General features: G+C 43.8%; 1 protein-coding gene across 2 annotated transcripts in view; it reads left to right on the forward strand.

The window, feature by feature from the left end:
* The first annotated feature begins 252 nt into the window (after positions 1–252).
* LOC106582038 (adrenodoxin) overlaps positions 253–20,666 on the forward strand; it is a 30,135-nt gene continuing 9,721 nt past the window's right edge. Inside the window, exons 1-2 of one of the 2 annotated variants that reach the window (XM_045704658.2) lie at positions 253–543; positions 13,763–13,846. In XM_045704658.2, the coding sequence (XP_045560614.1) occupies positions 377–543; positions 13,763–13,846 (251 nt within the window). In that variant the 5' untranslated portion in view covers positions 253–376. The remainder of the gene's footprint in view (positions 544–13,762; positions 13,847–20,666) is intronic. The other variant, XM_045704659.2, reaches the window with a different exon arrangement.

The following is a 20,666-nucleotide window of genomic DNA, read 5'->3' on the forward strand; positions in this document are numbered from 1 at the left end:
TGACATGCAAAATGGTAATTACATTGTAAACATATTAATTCGTCTACAGGTTTGTTTCTTAAGGATTACATTTTAGACTTAGACTTTGACCTTTTTTAGAAAATAACCATGAACTAAGGAGCCTAGTGTTTTTAATGAATCACGTAACCTATCTGGCACAATCCATGCTCCACACACACACATAAACCCTGGGTCCCCTTATGCCCTATTGAGCAATTCCAAGGGAGGGAGGGAGACAGACATCCACTTAAGGGTTGTAGGTGGGGTAAATGTTTTCTGCTGCTTACATTTCGCTCTCGCCTGGGTACATTGATACACCCCTGAACGTGCATCAATTGCTATAGTTTTGGCTATTTTACATCGACGTTAGGGCAACATGTCGGTTGCGTCTGCATCAATACAGTTTTTTACTCGTTTGTTACGATATCGAACGAAATGTGCCGTTCCGTTTCACGCAGCATCTAGGATTTTAATATCACCATACCTGCCCCAGGTCTTTGGCGGCAATAAGGTGCTACTGGGCACCTGTGCACAGCCACTCAGGTACGAAAATGTGACGTCTAAAATTGTATTCTTTAGCATTCAACACTAGCCATGTCATAGAAAGACAGATGAAACCATTTTTGCATGTCGACTGAATGCACTTGATACATTTCAATTAGGCTATTCAACGGCAACATAACTTTGATCATATTTTATGAATGAGAAAGTATCCGATTACGGTCAGCAATATTTGTTCAGCATGGAACTTTATAAAGGCAGGATGCGTGGAAGTCCTGCTGCGTATATATGTGGCACACTTGTGCAGTCTTCGGATCTTTCATACAGAAAGAGTAAACGTTGCAAAAATGTTAGCCATTTGTAATCTTTCTTTAGGAAACATCTGCCGACTGCACACTTTGGGTAGCCTGCCCTACTGTTGTATGATCGGCTCCCTGTTTTCTTTTAGTTTTTTTTAAGTGACGCTTGTCCCCTTGCCTGGCTATTGAAACTCCTTGCTTCGGCCAAATGCTACGCACACGCCTCGATCATACTGACAGTATTTTGCATTTTGGGACACCAGAAGTACATTCATTTCCAATGGAACGCTTAATTTGCCTTGCCGAGGTAGTTGACGTGCGGTCTGTGTGGTGCATACGTTGGATTTATCGAACGTATGTGTCAAACTGTATGTGTTGAAGGCTTGACAGAAATACTAGCAGAAAGTGAATGTTGAACTTTTGTTGCACACATATCCAGATGATACTGTGTACCATTTTGCGCGAAAATACTATCTGTATGATCGAAGCCTAGAAGTTTATTTTTCGAAATGAAGTATTTAGCGAACATAGAGCAGCGGACTAATTCATTTTGTGTCGTCAGGCAACTTGTCCCCACGGTTAAGCTTTCTCCAATCACGGCGCAACCGTTTTTTTCTCTCCCTTTGTACACGTGTCACTTGCAGTGCTATACAATCTCACAAGTTTTGAGGCCTAGCCTTGCAATATCAAAAACGTTGCAAAAACAGAGCCGTGTGCACAGCCACTCAGGTAGGAAAATGTAATGTCTATAATACGCGCATATTCTTCTTAGGGCTGGGACCATATAATTTGAATAATTGCATAGTTGTGTAATGACATGGCCTTGAACACAGCCACAAACTACATCTGGAGGGGTGGGGATTTCATTACTATTGGGTTCAACAGTCCTTATCTCGCCAATAGGGCAAAGGGCCTAGCATGGCACTTTCATTTCGTTCCTTAGGACTTTCTCTATCCAGAGAAAGAGATAGAGAAAGTCCAAAGGAACGAACTGAAAGTGCCATGCTTTAAACTCTAGTTGAGAGAGTGATCAAGTGCACAATTCAGGGAGAAGGGATGGAGACTCCATACCAAAATTGTCTCCTCACATATAGACACTAGAGGACAGCAACACATCACCATAAACCACTTTGTACTGTGGAGAGACTTCTTTCCCTTGTGGTTGAACTCACTTGGTTTAGTATTGCATTTGATGTATTTCACATTTCTAGTTGTAGCCTATGCAGGGCCATGCACAGACCATTTGGAGGGCAGGTATTCAAAATGGAAAAAAAATACTTTCATAATTCATATCTCCAAATTCATAAAATATCAAATGCCTCTTTGAGGCATTTATTTGATTAATTTTTTTAGCAACAACTCATCACAAATTTTAAGAAAGCTAGTTACAGTGCCTTTGAAAGACATAATTGACATTGGGAAAAGAGGGGGGCGATCAGCCAGTTGTTGATGATTGATGTAATTCTGCTAGTTAGCTAGCTCGATTTCTTTTACTGATTGACCTCACTCTTTCTGCCTCTCTCTGCTGCGCCCATCAGCCAACCAGACCAAATATTGACGATGATGTAGGCTAAAACCAGCAAGCACTATGATGAAACTGGCTCTCATGAGTACCGCCACAGGACAAGGAAGACCCAGAGTTACCTCTGCTTCAGAGGATAAGTTCATTAAAGTTACCAGCCTCAGAAATTGCAGCCCAAATAAATGCTTCATAGAGTTCAAGTAACAGACACATCTCAACATCAACTATTCAGAGGAGACTGCGTGAATCAAGCCTTCATGGTCGAATTTCTGCAAAGAAACCACTACTGAAGGACACTAATAATAAGAAGAGACTTGCTTGGGCCAAGAAACACGAGCAATGAACATTAGACTGGTGGAAATCTGTCCTTTAGTCTGATGAGTCCAAATTTGAGATTTGTTGTTCCAACTACCATGTCTTTGTGAGACTCAGAGTAGGTGAACGGATGATCTCTGCATGTGTGGTTCCCACCGTGAAGCATGGAGGAGGAGGTGTGATGGTGTGGGGGTGCTTTGCTGGTGACACTGTCTGTGATTAATTTAGAATTCAAGGCACACTTAACTAGCATGGCTATGACATCATTCTGCAGCGATACGCCATCCTATCTTGTTTGCACTTAATGGGACTATCATTCGTTTTTCAACAGGACAATGACCCAACACACCTCCAGGCTGTGTAAGGGATATTTTACCATGAAGGAGAGTGATGGAGTGCTGCATCAGATGACTTGGCCTCCACAATCCCCTGACCTCAACCCAATTGAGATGGTTTGGGATGAGTTGGGGAGCAGAGTGAAGAAAAAGCAGACAAGTGCTCAGCATGTTTGGGAACTCCTTCAAGACTGTTGGAAAAGCATTCCAGGTGAAGCTGGTTGAGAGAATGCCAATTGTGTGCAAAACTGTCATCAAGGCAAAGGGTTATAGTTATATTTTGTTTGTTTTTAATCCCATCCTTCAGCTACCATCAACCCCTCCCATCTATCTCTGAACACTATCCAGTTTGATTTATATTTTGCCATATATTTTTAACTGTGCTGTTTCACAAAAGTTCTGAACCTACACACATTTTACGGACACAGTATATTTTACATTAGTTATCTTGCTATTAATCCCACCTTTCAGCTCCACTCAACCCTTCCCATCTATCTCTTAACACCATCCATTTTTTTTTATATCTATTTGTCATATTTCATTAAAGTTCTGAATCTTTCTATTCTCATAGTTTCTACAGATTGTAAATGAAAGATTAAAACATTTTGCAAAAATATTTACTATATTATTGATCAATTGACTATGACTTTTCAAATCACACAGTAGTGCTATCTGCAGAGTTAGCGCCAGATAAATGATGCAATTCTTCAACCATTCCTGGACCTGCGACCAAAAACAAGCTACATATGGACAGTACCAAAACAAATTATCTAATTATTATTCGCACAAAATCTGCAGAGCTGGGATGGTTGTATCCCCCATATATATATAACATTCTGTTGGTTGCAAGAATTTAGGATAATAATTGAAATAAAAAAATCTATTGTTATTCAAATGTTATGCTGCTGTGGCGGTACTGTTGATATTTACACCTCGATCACACCAACAGCATCATTGTGAAAAATGGTACGCCACATAATTTGGATATCTGTGCAACAAAAGTTCAACATTCACCTTCTACTATTTCTGTCAAGCCGTCTTCGATAAATCCAAGGTATGCACCACACATAACGCACTGCAACTGCCTCTGCAACGCAATGCTGCAAGGCAAACACAGCGTTCTAATGGAAATGAATGTACTTCTGGTGTACCAAAACGCAATGACACTAACGATGTGATCGAGGAGTTAAACTAGGTAGCTAGCTATACACACTCGACCAGTGACCACATCTCTCAAGCCATGCATGTTCAGTGGGTGTGTGGGTAAAATCTCAGGAGAAGCCAAAAACATATTACAACCTATGTGTTGTGGTAATTGCGTTGTTTACTCTATAACCTGCTAGTTCATATGCTTTAGCATCGTGATATACAGTATATGCCTAAGGCCAAGACAATAAGAAGACACAGTGGCAGAATGAATTCAACCACACCTTTTGTTTCATTACAAAACCAGAGAGCAAAATCTGTCTGGTGAAGTCCACAAAACATATTGCATGTAACAAACAGTTAAATGACCTACAGCATGCTCAAGCAAGGTAATGCCTCCGACTTACTCTACTTGTATAGAAACGCCAATGCCATCCTCTTTCATGTTGCCTAAATGGTCTATGATTTTGTCATACAGTACACACTTTTAGTTTTTGTTGTCCTAGGCTACCTGGCTAAAATTCTTGCTCACTAGCCTAACTTCCTTTCATGGGAAACGATACACCAGGCCAGCTAGTTAACATTAGCATACTACATCAAGCTACATGTTGAACTTCCATCCTCTCAGGCCAAGGGCACAATGTATGAATTTATGGTTGGATCAGAATTGAGGTTATAATCATTGGCCAGTATGGAGAATTAAGTAAAACTACAAGTCCAAATCCCTACCTCCATCCATTACTAATTTAGGAAAGCCACCAGAGGACAACAACACAAGGAGATGCAATAATCTGTTTGGGCGGTATGCAAATTGGAGTGGGTCTAGGGTTTCTGGGATAATGGTGTTGATGTGAGCCATTACCAACCTTTCAAAGAACTTCATGGCTACGAACGTGAGTGCTACGGGTCTGTAGTCATTTAGGCAGGTTGCCTTTGTGTTCTTGGTCACAGGGACTATGGTGGTCTGCTTTGAACATGTTGGTATTACAGACTCAATCAGGGACATGTTGAAAATGTCAGTGAAGACACCTGCCAGTTGGTCAGCACATGCTCGGAGCACACGTCCTGGTAATCTGTCTGGCCCCGCAGCCTTGTGTATGTTGACCTGTTTAAAGGTCTTACTCATGTCAGCTACGGAGAGCGTGATCACACAGTCGTCCGGAACAGCTGATGCTCCCATGCATGCCTCAGTGTTGCTTGCCTCGAAGCGAGCATAGAAGTGATTTAGCTCGTCTGGTAGGCTCGTGTCACTGGGCAGCTCGCGGCTGTGCTTCTCTTTGTAGTCTGTAATAGTTTGCAAGCCCTGCCACATAAGACGAGCGTCGGAGCCGGTGTAGTATGATTCAATCTTAGCCCTGTATTGACGCTTTGCCTGTTTGATGGTTCGTCACAGGGCATAACAGGATTTCTTGTAAGCTTCCGGGTTAGAGTCCCGCACCTTGAAAGCGGCAGCTCTACCCTTTAGCTCAGTGCGAATGTTGCCTGTAATCCATGGCTTCTGATTGGGGTATGTACGTACAGTCACTGTGGGGACGACGTCCTTGATGCACTTATTGACAAAGCCAGTGACTGATGTGGTGTACTCCTCAATGCCATCGGAAGAATCCCGGAACTTGTTCCAGTCTGTGATAGCAAAACAGTCCTGTAGTTTAGCATCTGCTTCATCTGACCACTTTTTCCTAGACAGTCACTGGTGTTTCCTGCTTGAATTTTTGCTTGTAAGCAGGAATCAGGAGGATAGAGTTGTGGTCGGATTTACCATTTAACATGTTGATAGAAATTTGGTAGAACTGATTTAAGTTTCCCTGCATTAATGTCTCCGGCCACTAGGAGCGCCGCCTCTGGGTGAGTGGTTTCCTGTTTGCTTATTTCCTAATACAGCTGACTGAGTGCGGTCTTAGTGCCAGCATCTGTCTGTGGTGGTAAATAAACAGCCATGAAAAGTATAGCTGAAAACTCTCTAGGCAAGTAGTGGCCTGCAATTTATCACAATATACTCTACTTCAGGCGAGCAAAAACTAGAGACTTCCATAGATTGTGCACCAGCTGTTGTTTACAAATATGCACAGACCGACCCCCCCCCCCTCGTCTTACCGGAGTGTGCTGTTCTATCTTGCCGGTGCAGCGTATATCCCGTTAGCTGAATATCCATGTCGTCATTCAGCCACGATTCCGTCAAACATAGGATATTACAGTTTTTGATGTCCCGTTGGTAGGATATTCGTGATTGTACCTCGTCTAATTTATTGTCCAATGATTGCACGTTGGTGGGTAGTATTAACGGTAATGGCAGCGTTCCCACTTGCCTTCTCCGGGTGTCGTTCGCACGGATGTGTTTTCCGGTGAGATACATTCAGCATCTTTTAATTGAAGGACATTTACGAATCACAGAGAGACGAAAGATCTTTATTTTATTTTATTTGGGGGGGGGAAGCCTGGCTTCCCTTGGAAACTATGAATACACACCACTGTGAATGTTTGGAAACAGTACAATCTCTGTACAGGGCAGGCTGGAAACATGTGCAGAATTGCAGGAAATTAACTTTAAAACAAAGAATTCTCTCCACCGTCAAGAGGGGAGCTAACCAAACAATTCTTACGTTGGGCCCCCCAAAAGGCTAGAGCTGGCCCTTATTGTTAGTGACAGCAGCATTAACACTTTGATCTTAAGACTAAACCAAGTTGCCTGGTTACAATGAAGACTGTTTGTTTGCTTTAGGGGGGAGGACCATAGACTGATATGACCATTATTAAACTCTTGGTTTTACCGCTGTTAAACCCTATGACAGTGATTCATCATGTGAGAGTAGTAACAGAGAAACTGTGTTGTTCTTATTGTCTAACTCTATAAACCAGAGCCTCTGGCCCACACAGTACAGCACACAGAAACAACCTTGTAAAAGTCTGTTATGTGGATGGTGTTTGGATGCTGTGCTCTGGCAACCAAACTACTACAATGTTGGATGCTAAACAGACAGTGTTGCTTTCCTCAGATTATTTTTTTAAATTAATTTATTTTATTTAACCAGGTAGGCTAGTTGAGAACAAGTTCTCATTTGCAACTGCGACCTGGCCAAGATGAAGCATAGCAGTTAGACACATACAACACAGAGTTACTGTAACGGCTGTCTTCAGGAAATGACCAAAATGCAGCAGAGTTAGTATTCATCCTTCAATTTAATTGGAAAGAACACTATACAAAAACAAGGAAACTGACAGCCAACAGTCCTGTCAGGTGCAACCACACTAAACAAGAAACAATTACCCACAAAACCCAAAGGAAAAACATGCTCCTTATGTGTGACTCCCAATCAGCAGCAACGAGCTTCAGCTGTGCCTGATTGGGAGCCACACACATGGCCCAAAACAAAGAAATACCAAAACATAGAAAAAGGAACATAGAACGCCCACCCAATGTAACACCCTGGCCTAACCAAAATAAAGAACAAAAAACCCTCTCTATGGCCAGGGCATTACAGTTACACATGGAATGAAGAAAACATACAGTCAATAATACAGAAGAAAAAAAAAAAGTCTATGTACAGTGAGTGCAAATTAGGTAAAATAAGGGAATTAAGGCAATAAATAGGCCATGGTGGCAAAGTAATTACAGTATGGCAATTAAACACTGGAATGGTAGATGTGCAAAATATGGAATGTGCAAGTAGCGATACTGGGGTGCAAAAGGAGCAGAATAAATAAATAAATACAGTATGGGGATGAGGTAGATAGATGGGCTGTATACAGATGGGCTATGTACAGGTGCAGTGATCTGTGAGCTGCTCTGACAGCTGGTGCTTAAAGCTAGTGAGGGAGATGGGAATCTCCAGCTTCAGAGATTTTTGCAGTTCATTCCAGTCATTGGCAGCAGAGAACTGGAAGGAAAGGTGACCAAAGGAGGAATTGGCTTTGGGGGTGACCAGTGAGATATACCTGCTGGAGCGCGTGCTACGAGTGGGTGCTGCTATGGTGACCAGCGAGCTGAGATAAGGCGGGGCTTTACCTAGCAGAGACTTGTAGATAACCTGTAGCCAGTGGGTTTGGCGACGAGTATGAAGTGAGGGCCAGCCAACGAGAGCATATAGGTCGCAGTGGTGGGTAGTGTATGGGGCTTTGGTGACAAAACGGATGGCACTGTGATAGGCTGCATCCAGTTTGTTGAGTAGAGTGTTGGAGGCTATTTTATAGATGACATCGCCGAAGTCGAGGATCGGTAGGATGGTCAGTTTTACGAGGGTATGTTTGGCAGCATGAGTGAAGGATGCTTTGTTGCGAAATAGGAAGCCGATTCTAGATTTAATTTGGGATTGGAGATGCTTAATATGAGTCTTGAAGGAGAGTTTACAGTCTAGCCAGACACCCAGGTATTTGTAGTTATCCACATATTCTAAGTCAGAGCCGTCCAGAGTAGTGATGCTGGACGGGCGGGCAGGTGCGGGCAATGATCGGTTGAATAGCATGCATTTAGTTTTATTTGTGTTTAAGAGCAGTTGGAGGCCACGGAAGGAGAGTTGTATGGCATTGAAGCTCGTCTGGAGGTTAGTTAACAGTGTCCAAAGAAGGGCCAGAAGTATACAGAATGGTGTTGTCTGCATAGGGGTGGATCAGAGAATCACCAGCAGCAAGAGCGACATCATTGATGTATACAGAGAAGAGAGTCGGCCCAAGAATTGAACCCTTTGGCACCCCAATAGAGACTGCCAGAGGTCCGGACAACAGGCCCTCCGATTTGACACACTGAACTCTATCAGAGAAGTAGTTGGTGAACCAGGCGAGGCAATCATTTGAGAAACCAAGGCTGTTGAGTCTGCCAATAAGAATGTGGTGATTGACAGAGTCGAAAGCCTTGGCCAGGTCGATGAATACAGCTGCACAGTAACGTCTCTTATCGATGACGGTTATGATATCGTTAAGGACCTTGAGCGTGGCTGAGGTGCACCCATGACCGGCTCTGAAACCAGATTGCATAGCGGAGAAGGTTCGGTGGGATTCAAAATGGTCGGTGATCTGTTTGTTAACTTGGCTTTCGAAGACCTTAGAGATGCAGGGTAGGATAGATATAGGCCTGTAGCAGTTTGGGTCTAGAGTGTCTCCCCCTTTGAAGAGGGGGATGACCGCAGCAGCTTTCCAATCTTTGGGAATCTCAGACGATACGAAAGAGAGGTTGAACAGGCTAGTAATAGGGGTTGCAACAATTTCGGCAGATAATTTTAGAAAGAGAGGGTCCAGATTGTCTAGCCCGGCTGATATGTAGAGGTCCAGATTTTGCAGCTCTTTCAGAACATCAGCTATCTGGATATGGGTGAAGGAGAAATGGGTGGGGGCTTTGGCGGGTTGCTGTGGAGGGTGCCGGGCAGTTGACCGGGGTAGGGGTAGCCATTTGGAAAGCATGGCCAGCCGTAGAGAAATGCTCATTGAAATTCTCAATTATAGTGGATTTATCGGTTGTAACAGTGTTTCCTAGCCTCAGAGCAGTGGGTAGCTGGAAGGAGGTGCTCTTATTCTCCATGGACTTTACAGTGTCCCAGAACCTTTTTGAGTTTGTACTGCAGGATGCAAATTTCTGTTTAAAAAAGCTAGCCTTAGCTTTCCTGACTGCCTGTGTATATTGGTTCCTAACTTCCCTGAAAAGTTGCATGTCATGGGGGCTATGATGAAGTAGAGTGTTAAAGAAGTTCCTACAGTATAAGATGAAGGGATACTGTGACCAGACAGAACTATAGCAGCACCATGGTTGGACCACCATCCACTAAAAGCCTACATAGCTGTGAAACTTTGTTTTTGTTTTTCTAGTAAAAAAAGTAACTGAAAAACAAGTTAATGATGTGTGTATGGGCAGCATTACCTCACTGGTGGGGGTGCCCACGAGCTCTGGAGGGGCCATGCGCCTGTCATCAATGTCTATTTTTTTTTACAGTAACCCTCCAAAAAGTAATAGTACATAATTTCCATATGTACTAGGAATCTAAGTGTTTGTTTCTTGGGCTTCAGGAATGTGACTGAAAAAGTGACTCAGGCCTTGATTTGTAATTTTTTTCTACTGATTGAATGTTTATTTTATATTATTTACCCTTTTTTTCTCCACAGTTTCGTGATATCCATGCATTTAGTTTTACTTGCATTTAAAAGCAGTTGGAGGCCACGGAAGGAGAGTTGTATGGCATTGAAGCTCTTTTGGAGGTTTGTTAACACAGTGTCCAAAGAAGGGCCAGATGTATACAGAATGGAGTCGTCTGCATAGAGGTGGATCAGAGAATCACCAGCAGCAAGAGCGACATCATTGATATATACAGAGAAAGAGTTGGCCCGAGAATTGAACCCTGTGGCACCCCCATAGAGACTGCCAGAGGTCCGGACAACAGGCCGTCCGATTTGACATACTGAACTCTATCTGAGAAGTAGTTGGTGAACCAGGCGAGGCAGTCATTTGAGAAACCAAGGCTATTGAGTCTGCCGATAAGAATACAGTGATTGACAGAGTCGAAAGCCTTGGCCAGGTCTATGAAGACGGCTGCACAGTACTGTCTTTTATCGATGGCGGTTATGATGTCGTTTAGGACCTTGAGCGTGGCTGACGTGCACCCAATACCAGCTCGGAAACCAGATTGCATAGTGGAGAAGGTACGGTGGGATTGAAAATGGTCGGTGATCTGTTTGTTAACTTGGCTTTCGAAGATTTTAGAAAGGCAGGGCAGGATGGATATAGGTCTATAACAGTTTAGGTCTAGAGAGTCTCCCCCTTTGAAGAGGGGGATGACCGCGGCAGCTTTCCAATCTTTAGGGATCTCAGACGATACGAAAGAGAGGTTGAATAGGTTAGTAATAGGGGTTTCAACAATTTCGGCGGATAATTTTATAAAGAGAAGGTCCAGATTGTCTAGCCCAGGTGATTTGTAGGGATCCAGATTTTGCAGCTCTTTCAGAACATCAGCTGTCTGGATTTGGGTGAAGGAGAATCGTGGGTGGGGCGTGGGCATGTTGCTGCAGGGAGTGCTGAGATTTTGGCCAGGGTATTGTTTGGGCACAGACCTGGTTAGTAAGACAGAACTCTGCAGGCTATCTCTGCAGTAGATTGCAACTCCGCCCCCTTTGGCAGTTCAATCTTGTCGGAAAATGTGTGGATGGAAATTTCTGGAATTTTGGTGGCCTTCCTAAGCCAGGATTCAGACACGGCTAGGACATCCGGGTTGGCAGAGTGTGCTAAAGCAGTGAATAAAACAAACTTAGGAAGGAGGCTTCTAATGTTAACATGCATGAAACCAAGGCTTTTACGGTTACAGAAGTCAACAAATGAGAGCGCCTGGGGAATGGGATTTGTGCTGGGGGCTTCAGGGCCTGGGTTAACCTCTACATCACCAGAGGAACAGAGGAGGACTAGGATAAGGGTACGGCTAAAGGCTATAAGAACTGGTCGACTAGTGCATTTGGAACAGAGAGTAAAAGAAGCAGATTTTTGGGCGTGGGAGAATAAATTCAAGGCATAATGTGCAGACAAGGGTATGGTAGGATGTGAGTACAGTGGAGGTAAACCTAGGCATTGAGTAACGATGAGATCGGTTTTGTCTCTAGAGGCACCAGTTAAGCTAAGTGAGGTCACCGCATGTGTGGGGGGTGGAACAAAGGTGCTAACTAGGGCAATTGGGCAGGGCTGTGGGCTCTACAGTGAAATAAGACAATCACTAACCAAAACAGCAATAGACAAGGCATATTGACATTAGGGAGAAGCATGTGTAGCCGGGTGATCATAGGGTCCAATGAGTAGCAATGGATTATTCAGGGAGCCGATTCAGTAGTTGCTACTACGCTAGGCGAACTAGCCGGCCGGGGCTAGCAGATGGGCCTCCAGTGACGACGCAACGGAAGAGACTGATTGAAACCACCTCGGAAGATTACATCAGCAGACCAGTCATGATGAATCGGCGGGGCTCCGTGTCGGCAGTAAGTTGTCCAGGCCAATTGGCAAAAGAGGTATTGCAGCCCAAGAATTTGCTGGTGGACCTCTTTGGCTAGCCGGGAGATGGGCCTAGCTCGAGGCTAGCTCAAGGCTAACTGGTGCTTGCTTCGGGACAGAGACGTTAGCCAGGAGTAGCCACTCGGATTGCAGCTAGCTAGCTGCGATGAGCCAGTGTAAAAGTTCAGAGCTTGCGGTAGGAATCCGGAGATGTGGTAGAGAAAAAGCAGTCCGATATGCTCTGGGTTGATATCGCTCTGTGCAGACTGGCAGGTATTGACCGAGCTGTGGCTTGCTGTTGTCCGAGTTAATGGTGAAGACCGCTAGCAGTGGCTAACTGACTACAAGCTAGTTAGCTGGCTTGTAGCTAGTTAGCTGGCTAGCTGCTGATGGGGGTTCCGGTTCTAAAGTATAGAAAATAGCAGATCCGTACCACATTGGGTGAGGCGGGTTGCAGGAGAGTATATTCAGTACGTAGATGGAAAGTAGATTTAAATATATACGGGAAAAAAACTATATTTACGAGACAAGACAAAACACACTTCCGACTGCTACGCCATCTTGGATTAATATTTGCCGCGCCCAGGGGCGGAAATCCCGGGGGGGACACAACCCCCTCATCCTGGGAAAAATATGATTTGTCCCCCCCAATATATCACTGAAACATAACTATGTAATATAAATAATATTAATAATACGCAATGAAAGCAATTGTGCTGATTATAGACACTTAATAGCGCGTTTTTAAGTTTCAAAAGATTGCGACACCCCCACCCTTTGCCTCACAATGGTTTGATCCACTGCCAGTTCCTTAGCTTGCTAGGTAACAGAGAGATCGTATCCACTGTCTGAAAGGCACTCAATGAACGTAACTGACGTGAGGTTAATCCAGTCAATCGCGCACACACACTAGCTGAATATGCAGAGCTAGCGGGCAAATATTAACTATTAAGCTAGCTAGTACCTATTCCATTTATGTGGCCTCGTCAAAGATGGAATCTTTGCTATCGTCAATTTATTCCAAGATCAGCATGCAGATGATTTAAGTTAGTGCTTCAAAGTCCCTGTGATAAGGTTAGCGATAAACTGAAGTCCAAACTGAACAGAACTACACTCTCTTCTACCATTGTCTTAAATATATTTAATGGTCTCGTTGCAAAAGCTAAATTGTCGCAAGGGAACTTTTATTTATTTATTTTATTTCAACTTTATTTAACCCGGGTAGCAAAGATTATAGCAAACACCACTGAAACGGAATTGGTGCTCACTAGCTTTGCAAATTCAGCTATTGTTGGAAGCCAGCCAATATGAAACAAACGATTAAAATTACAAAAGGATGCAGCATATGTTGTGTAAATGATGAACTCATACAGCTGTCAACTCTTGTCATTTTAATCTGTTTCACATTTGCTAGCTACCTTTTAGATCGAAGTCCATATAGAATGATAGAAGATAAGATGATAGAAGCCCACCTCCTACTGTAAATAACCTACACACTGTGTGTGTGTAGCCAGCCAGCCAGCCAGGTAGAAAAATGGCAGAAAAAAGAAAAAAGACGGACATCAGAGTATTTTTCAGTACCCCAAAACGCAAAGTAAGAACCCTAGTAGCCTAATATCTCAGACTAGTTGATAAAATGTTCATAAGAAAGAAGTGAAATGCTAATAGAAATGTTTCACATTGATGTCATTAGGCAGAGCAGGCAACAGATGGCACACAGACAGCAGAGTTGGGGACAGATATGCAGGGACAGACTGGCAGAGACAGGGAGTCTCAGGTAAGTTTGAGTCTTTGTTTGGCAACATTATGAAAGGTTCTAATTTTTTTTAACTTGTAAAATAGGGACATAATTGGAAAATGCCATAGATACCCCCACTCTCAACTTAAACAAATCTTAGTTCAGTCACCAGTTTAAGGCAATGGTATTGCTGTTTTGATTAATTGTGTAGTTTTGGGTACCGGTAGTTAGGAGTACGGCAAACACCTTATTTATTTTCTAGGAGACAGACTGTGAGTCAGTGAGGGTGGTGAAAGGGAAAGAGCCAGGGAGAGAGACTTCAGAGGACAGTGTCACAGCCACGGCAGGACCAGGTGTCACCCTTGTTGCCAGCAGCACCAGTATAGGGGACAGTGGCACAGCATTGTCCAGTTACCTCAGTGATGGCACAAAACCATATCAGCCACACCCACAATTTATAGAAGCTCAAACTCTTGCCAACAGAGTGTTGACGTTTCAAGAGAGATGGTTTCACGATTTCCCCTGGCTTCATTATAACCCATCAATAAAAGGAGTGTTGTGTTTTCACTGTAGCCAAGGGTTTTCAAGCCAGCCATCTTTTGGCCAAAGAGCAGATGCTGCCTTCATTAGTGCAGGATTTAGGAACTGGAGAAAAGCCATTGAAAAATTCACAGCACATCAAAACTGCCAAACCCACCGCCACTTTGTAACTGTAACAGCACACCAGCTAAATCCAATCAGTGCCCAGTTATCCAGCGCGTGGGGTAAACAGCAGGAGGACGCAAGGCATTGCTTGATGAAAATTGTTAGTTCAGTGCGGCATGTAGTAAGACAGGGACAAGCCTTTAGAGGCCACACGGATGACAGTGGGAATTTATACCAGCTTTTGAAACTTAGGGCAGAAGAGGGTGATCCCATTTTACTGAAGTGGTTAACAGAGCATACCACAATGTACACAGGCCCCAAAGCACAGAATGAAATTCTGAACATCATGGCCAATACAGTCAAGGCATTGCAGCTGAGATTAGGTCTCTTCCGATTGTACAATTTTCAGTAATTGTTGATGGTACTCAAGATGTCTCTGGTGCTGAACAGGAGAGTGTCTGCCTGCGATATGTTGACCATGACCTTGTCCCTCACAAGGAGTTTATTGGGCTATACAGGGTGTCGGAGACAACAGGCGAGGGCATTGCGAAAGTGGCAACTGATGTGTTGTTGAGGCTCAATTTGCCCATGTCTGGCTTACGTGGGCAGAGTTACGATGGTGCCTCAAACATGGCAGGAAAATACACAGGTGCACAGGCAATTGTGAGGAGGCAGCAGCCATTAGCCCTCTATGTGCATTGTGGAGCACTGTGTAAATCTGATTACACAGGCTCGCTGCACAGCCTCCCCACTGATCCGGGATTCCCTTTCTTGGGTCCATCAGTTAGGTGTCCTTTATGGCCAGTCAGGAAAGTTTAAGAGCATGTTTGAATCAATTGCCACGTCCAAAGATACAAATCTGACCACCCTGAAACCCCTATGTCCAACGAGGTGGACTGTGCGGAATACTGCTATTAGAGCTGTGCTAGGGCAGTAGCTTATTCGAGCACTTCAGCAAAGGCAAGACTGTGTTGGGCCTCACACTTGCCTCTGCTGTTCTTGGAGAGCTTGAATGTCTAAACATTTCACTGCAGAAGAAAACTCAGACTGTCTCTGGTATGCAGGCTGCAGTCGAGTGTGTGCGGTCATCTCTTAGGGGCAAGAGAAATGACGAAAGCTACCTTGCACTGTATGAGAAAGCAACAACATTGATTGACTCTATTGAATCCATTGAGACGCACTCAAGACGATTTGCTGGCAAAGCAGTGGATCACTATAGGGCAGAATTTTTTTAAGTGTTGGATGGTGTGGAGGTTCAATTTGGCGACCGTTTTGACCAGGACAGTCTAAACGTCCTGCAAAAGTTGGAAAGAGCGCTTCTCACGGGGGAGTTGGATGAGTCTCTAGATCAGTACCCAGAGCTGAACATAGATTCTCTTTCAGTGCAGATCCCTCTCTTTCACAACAAATACCCCTGTAGCAGCAGTGGAGAGGCAGCAGAGGTCCTCGGGAGGCTTCCAGTGGAGGTGCGGGGGTTGTTTGACCAAGTTGAGGTGCTGATCAGAATTTTGTTTGTGGTGCCAGTGTCTTCAGGTGAGGCTGAGAGGAGTTTCAGTGCACTCCACAGGTTAAAGACTTGGCTACGGGCTAGCATGGGCCAAGAGAGACTGAACGGCGTAGTTGTCTGTAATGTACATAAAGACAGGCTGGACAGTCTCAAGAGGGAAAATATCTGCCAGCAATTTGTTGGATCCATTGAAACCCGCAAACATATGTTCGGTTCTTTTGTTCAGTAGTATGTATAGCAGTGAGGGGTACTAGAACCCCTGCATATTTTGAGGCAAGGCAGGCAAGGTTTTGAGCGGTCCTCAGAGACCTCCACCCCCTCTATATTATATGTAAAGTTACTGGAAACCTTGTGGTACTGAATACGTTCATTACACTTTTTTATTTCACGGACCCCTTGCAATTACACCAGGGACCCCTAGGGCTCCATGGACCCCTGTTTGAGAACCCCTGGTGTATAGTATGATATTTCTTCTTTTGTTTAGTAGTTTTCAGTTTTTAGTACATGACAGTACACTTACTAATTATTTATTTCATGTTATTTTATTTAAAATTGCATACTTTGTGTGACATACTTGTCCATAGCTGCTGTTTGAAGAGTTGAGACACAGACTGAAGGATATTTTGGTTGATTTATTTGGGTTATTCATTGAAGTAGTTATTTTGCTTTTAGAACTGTACTTATTTTTAGCTTTTTGTTCTTGTAAAGCTATTGTAGTAGACTCAGGCCAGTGGCACATATTTAATGACTTTATAAATGTATCAGAAAAAGTAAAATTAAAAGGTCAATTCAATACGGAGAACAACTTTGTGATGTTACTCAATGGAGATTATTTTAGACGAGATCACACCATGTTCATTGTATTTACGAAAACTGCACCCATACAGTGTACAGTACCATTGCCACCTACTGGCCTTTCTTGGTATTGCTGGTTGTAAATACAAATACCTGCAGACATACTGGACTGATAAGGAACACTGCTATAACTATTATTAGTAGTAGTATTATGATGATGATTTAAACATTTGAACAAGTTGGGACAACCCTTCTGTTAACTACTGTACCTATCAATTATCCAGTAGTAGTAATTATGGTTCCTCAATATACATTTAACATATTACCACGTAGGCTATGTGTTACAGCACTACTTTTGGTGTCCCCCTCAGGAATTGCTCTTGAGAAAATGTAATGTAATTGTCCCCTCCAAAGTTGATGTCAGATTTTCGCCCCTGGCCGCGCCCCATGGGTCTCCCGGTCGCGGCCGGCTGTGACAGAGCCTGAACTCGAACCCAGAATCTGTAGTGGCACAGCTAGCGCTGCGATGCCACTCGGTAGGCCCTACTGATGTTTAAAAGGGTATCGGTGAACAAATGCCTTGATGGCGCCCGTGCAGTGAGTGGAGTTTACTCAGGTGTTCAAAAGCCCATATCAGACTGAGACCCTAATGCTTCTTAGGTAGGTTTTTATGAGTTCAAGGTTTTAGTTTAGAAAATGATCTCTCCGCAGAAGTGACAGTTACAGGGACGGTAAAAACAACTTGATTGTTGTAGCAACATCAGGGAAACTTGGCAGAAGGGTGCTTCAAATACAAATTCCACAACATCTTTAATTGAGCCTCTCATTCTCCTTAATGGCCGGCCTCAACACATTACGAAACAAGCTTAACTGTATAGGAAGCTCTGGGGACAGGTAGTCTGGATACTGGACAGATTCAAACAGATCATCTTTAGCGGACAGTTCTTGAGGGCTTGAACAATACAATAGATTTTGTTCATACTGGTGAACTGGCGTTTGAGTTCTGTGGTTGCAATATCAACAGTCCCTTATTTCGCGTATACACTATGTGTACAAAATATTATGAACACCTGCTCTTTCCATGACAGACTGACCAGGTGAAAGGTATGATCCCTCATTGATGTCACATGTTAAATCCACTTCAATCAGTGTAGATGAAGGGGAGGAGTCTGGTTAAAAAATTATTTTTAAGCCTTGAGATTATTGAGACATGGATTGTGTATTTGTACCATTCAGAGGGTGAATGGGCAAGACAAAATATTTAAGTACATTTTGAATGGGGTATGGAGTAGGTGCCAGGTGCACCTGTTTCTGTCAAAAACACTGCAGGGTTTTTCATCCTGATTAGTTTCCTGTGTGTATCAAGGATGGTCCACCACCCAAAGGATATCGAGCCAACTTGACACACTGTCGGAAGCATTGGCGTTAACATGGGCCAGCATCCCTGTGGAACGCATTCGACACCTTGTAGAGTCCATGAGGGGGTGCAACTCAATATTAGGAAGGTGTTCTTAATGTTTGTACACTCAGTGTATATTGGCATGTATCAAATCAAATTGTATTTGTCACATGCGCCGAATACAACAGGTGTAGACTTTACAGTGAAATGCTTACATTACAAGCCATTAACCAACAGTGTAGTTAAGAAAAATAAGTGTTAAGAATGTATTTACTAAAATAAACTGCTGTAAGAAATACCGTAATTTCCGGACTATTGAGCGCACCTGAATATAAGCAGCACCCATTGAATTTAAAAATATATATTATTTTGAACATAAATAAGCCGCACATGTCTATAAGCCGCAGGTGCCTACCGGTACATTGAAACAAATTAACTTTACACAGGCTTTAACGAAACACGGCTTGTAAAAAAAAAAAAAATAGGCTTTAACGAAACACGGCTTGTAACCAAAAACTTAAAATTAGCAGTGAACAGTAGCCTACCAAGAAAGTCATTGGTCACTATCTTCCTCCTCCTGTGCACTGAAACCACTGAAGTCATCTCCTTCGGTGTCGGAGTTGAATAGCCTCAGAATTGCTTCATCCGATATTGGATCGTTTTCATTGTCGCTCTCGTCACTCTCATCCGGAGGCAAATCCCCCGCTGAGCCCTCTTCAACACGCAGCAGTCCAGCCTTTCGAAACCCGTTGATGATAGTGGATTTTTTGACAATGCTCCACGCTGTCAGGACCCACAAATTTGAAAGCGGGAAAAATCCATATATTAGCCGCGTCATTGTTTAAGCCGCAAGGTTCAAAGCGTGGGAAAAAAGTTGCGGCTTATAGTCCGGAATTTACGGTAAATAAAAAATATGTTTTAAATTTTTTTTAAATATAATTAAAGAGCAACAATAAAATAACTGTAACGAGGCTATATGCAGGGGGTACCAGTACAGAGTCAATTTGCAGGGGCACAGGTTAGTCAAAGTAATTGAGGTAATATGTACATGTAGGTAGAGGTAAAGTGATAATAAACCGAGAGTAGCAGCAGCTTAAAAATGGTGGGGGGGGGGAGTCAATGCAAATAGTCCGTGTAGCCATTTGATTAGCTGTTCAGGAGTCTTATGGCTTGGGGGTAGATGCTGTTAAGAAGCCTTTTGGACCTAGACTGTGCACTCCGGTACCGCTTGTCGTGTGGTAGCAGAGAGAACAGTATATGACTAGGGTGGCTGGAGACTTTTTAGGGCCTTCCTCTGACACCGCATGGTACTGTAGAGAGGTCCTGGATGGCAGGAAGCTTGGCCCCAGTGATGTACTGTGGCGTACACACTACCCTCTGTAGTGCCTTGCGGTTGGAGGCCGAGCAGTTGCGATGGTGCAGCTGTAGAACTTTTTGAGGACCCATGCCACATCTTTTCAATCTCCCGAGGGGGAATAGGCGTTGTCGTGCCCTCTTCACAACTGTCTTAGTGTGTTTGGACCATGATAGTTCGTTGGTGACGTGGACAAGCTCTCAACCTGCTCCACTACAGCCCCATCGATGAGAATGGGGGCGTGCTTGGACCTACTTTTCCGGTAGTCCACGATCATCTCCTTTGTCTTGATCACGTTGAAGGGTAGGTTTTCCTGGCACCACACTGCCAGGTCTCTGACCTCCCTATATGCTGTCTCATCGTTCGGTGACCTAAACTGGGATATGCTTAACACCCTAGCAGTCCTACAATCTAAGCTAGATGCCCTCAATCTCACACAAATTATCAAGGAAACCACCAGGTACAACCCTAAATCTGTAAACATGGGCGCCCTCATAGATATTATCCTGACCAACTGCCCTCCAAATACACCTCTGCTGTTTTCAATCAGGATCTCAGCGATCACTGCCTCATTGCCTGCATCCGCTATGGGTCCGCGGTCAAACGACCACCCCTCATCACTGTCAAACGCTCCCTAAAACACTTCTGCGAGCAGGCCTTTCTAATCGACCTGACCCAGGTATCCTGGAAAGATATTGACCTCATCCCGTCAGTTGAGGATGCATGGTCGTTCTTTAAAATAATTTACTCACCATCTTAAATAAGCATGCCCCTTTCAAAAAATTTAAAACTAAGAACACCACCAGCCTGTACCGTTGACACCAGACAGGATGGGACCATGGACTCATGCTGCTTACGCCAAATACTGACCGCTATCAGCATGACGCCACAGGAACCGGAATTCATTGGACCAGGCAATGTTTTTCCACTCCTCAATTTTCCAGTGTTGGTGATCACGTGGAGCCGCTTATTTTTGTTTTTAGCTGATAGAAGTGGAACCCGGTGTGGTCGTCTGCTGCAATAGCTGTCCCAACGGGTGGCTTGTGGATTCAGGAGAGTCAGGCGCAGGAGACAGAATGATTCCGTGAATTAATTTAATAAAATATCCACACGGAAAATATGCAAAGGGATGGAGTGCAAGGTGTGCAGAAAGAAACGC

The sequence above is a fragment of the Salmo salar genome, chromosome 21 (assembly GCF_965601325.2).
Source record: "Salmo salar chromosome 21, fSalSal1, whole genome shotgun sequence".
In the NCBI taxonomy this organism is placed as follows: domain Eukaryota; kingdom Metazoa; phylum Chordata; class Actinopteri; order Salmoniformes; family Salmonidae; genus Salmo; species Salmo salar.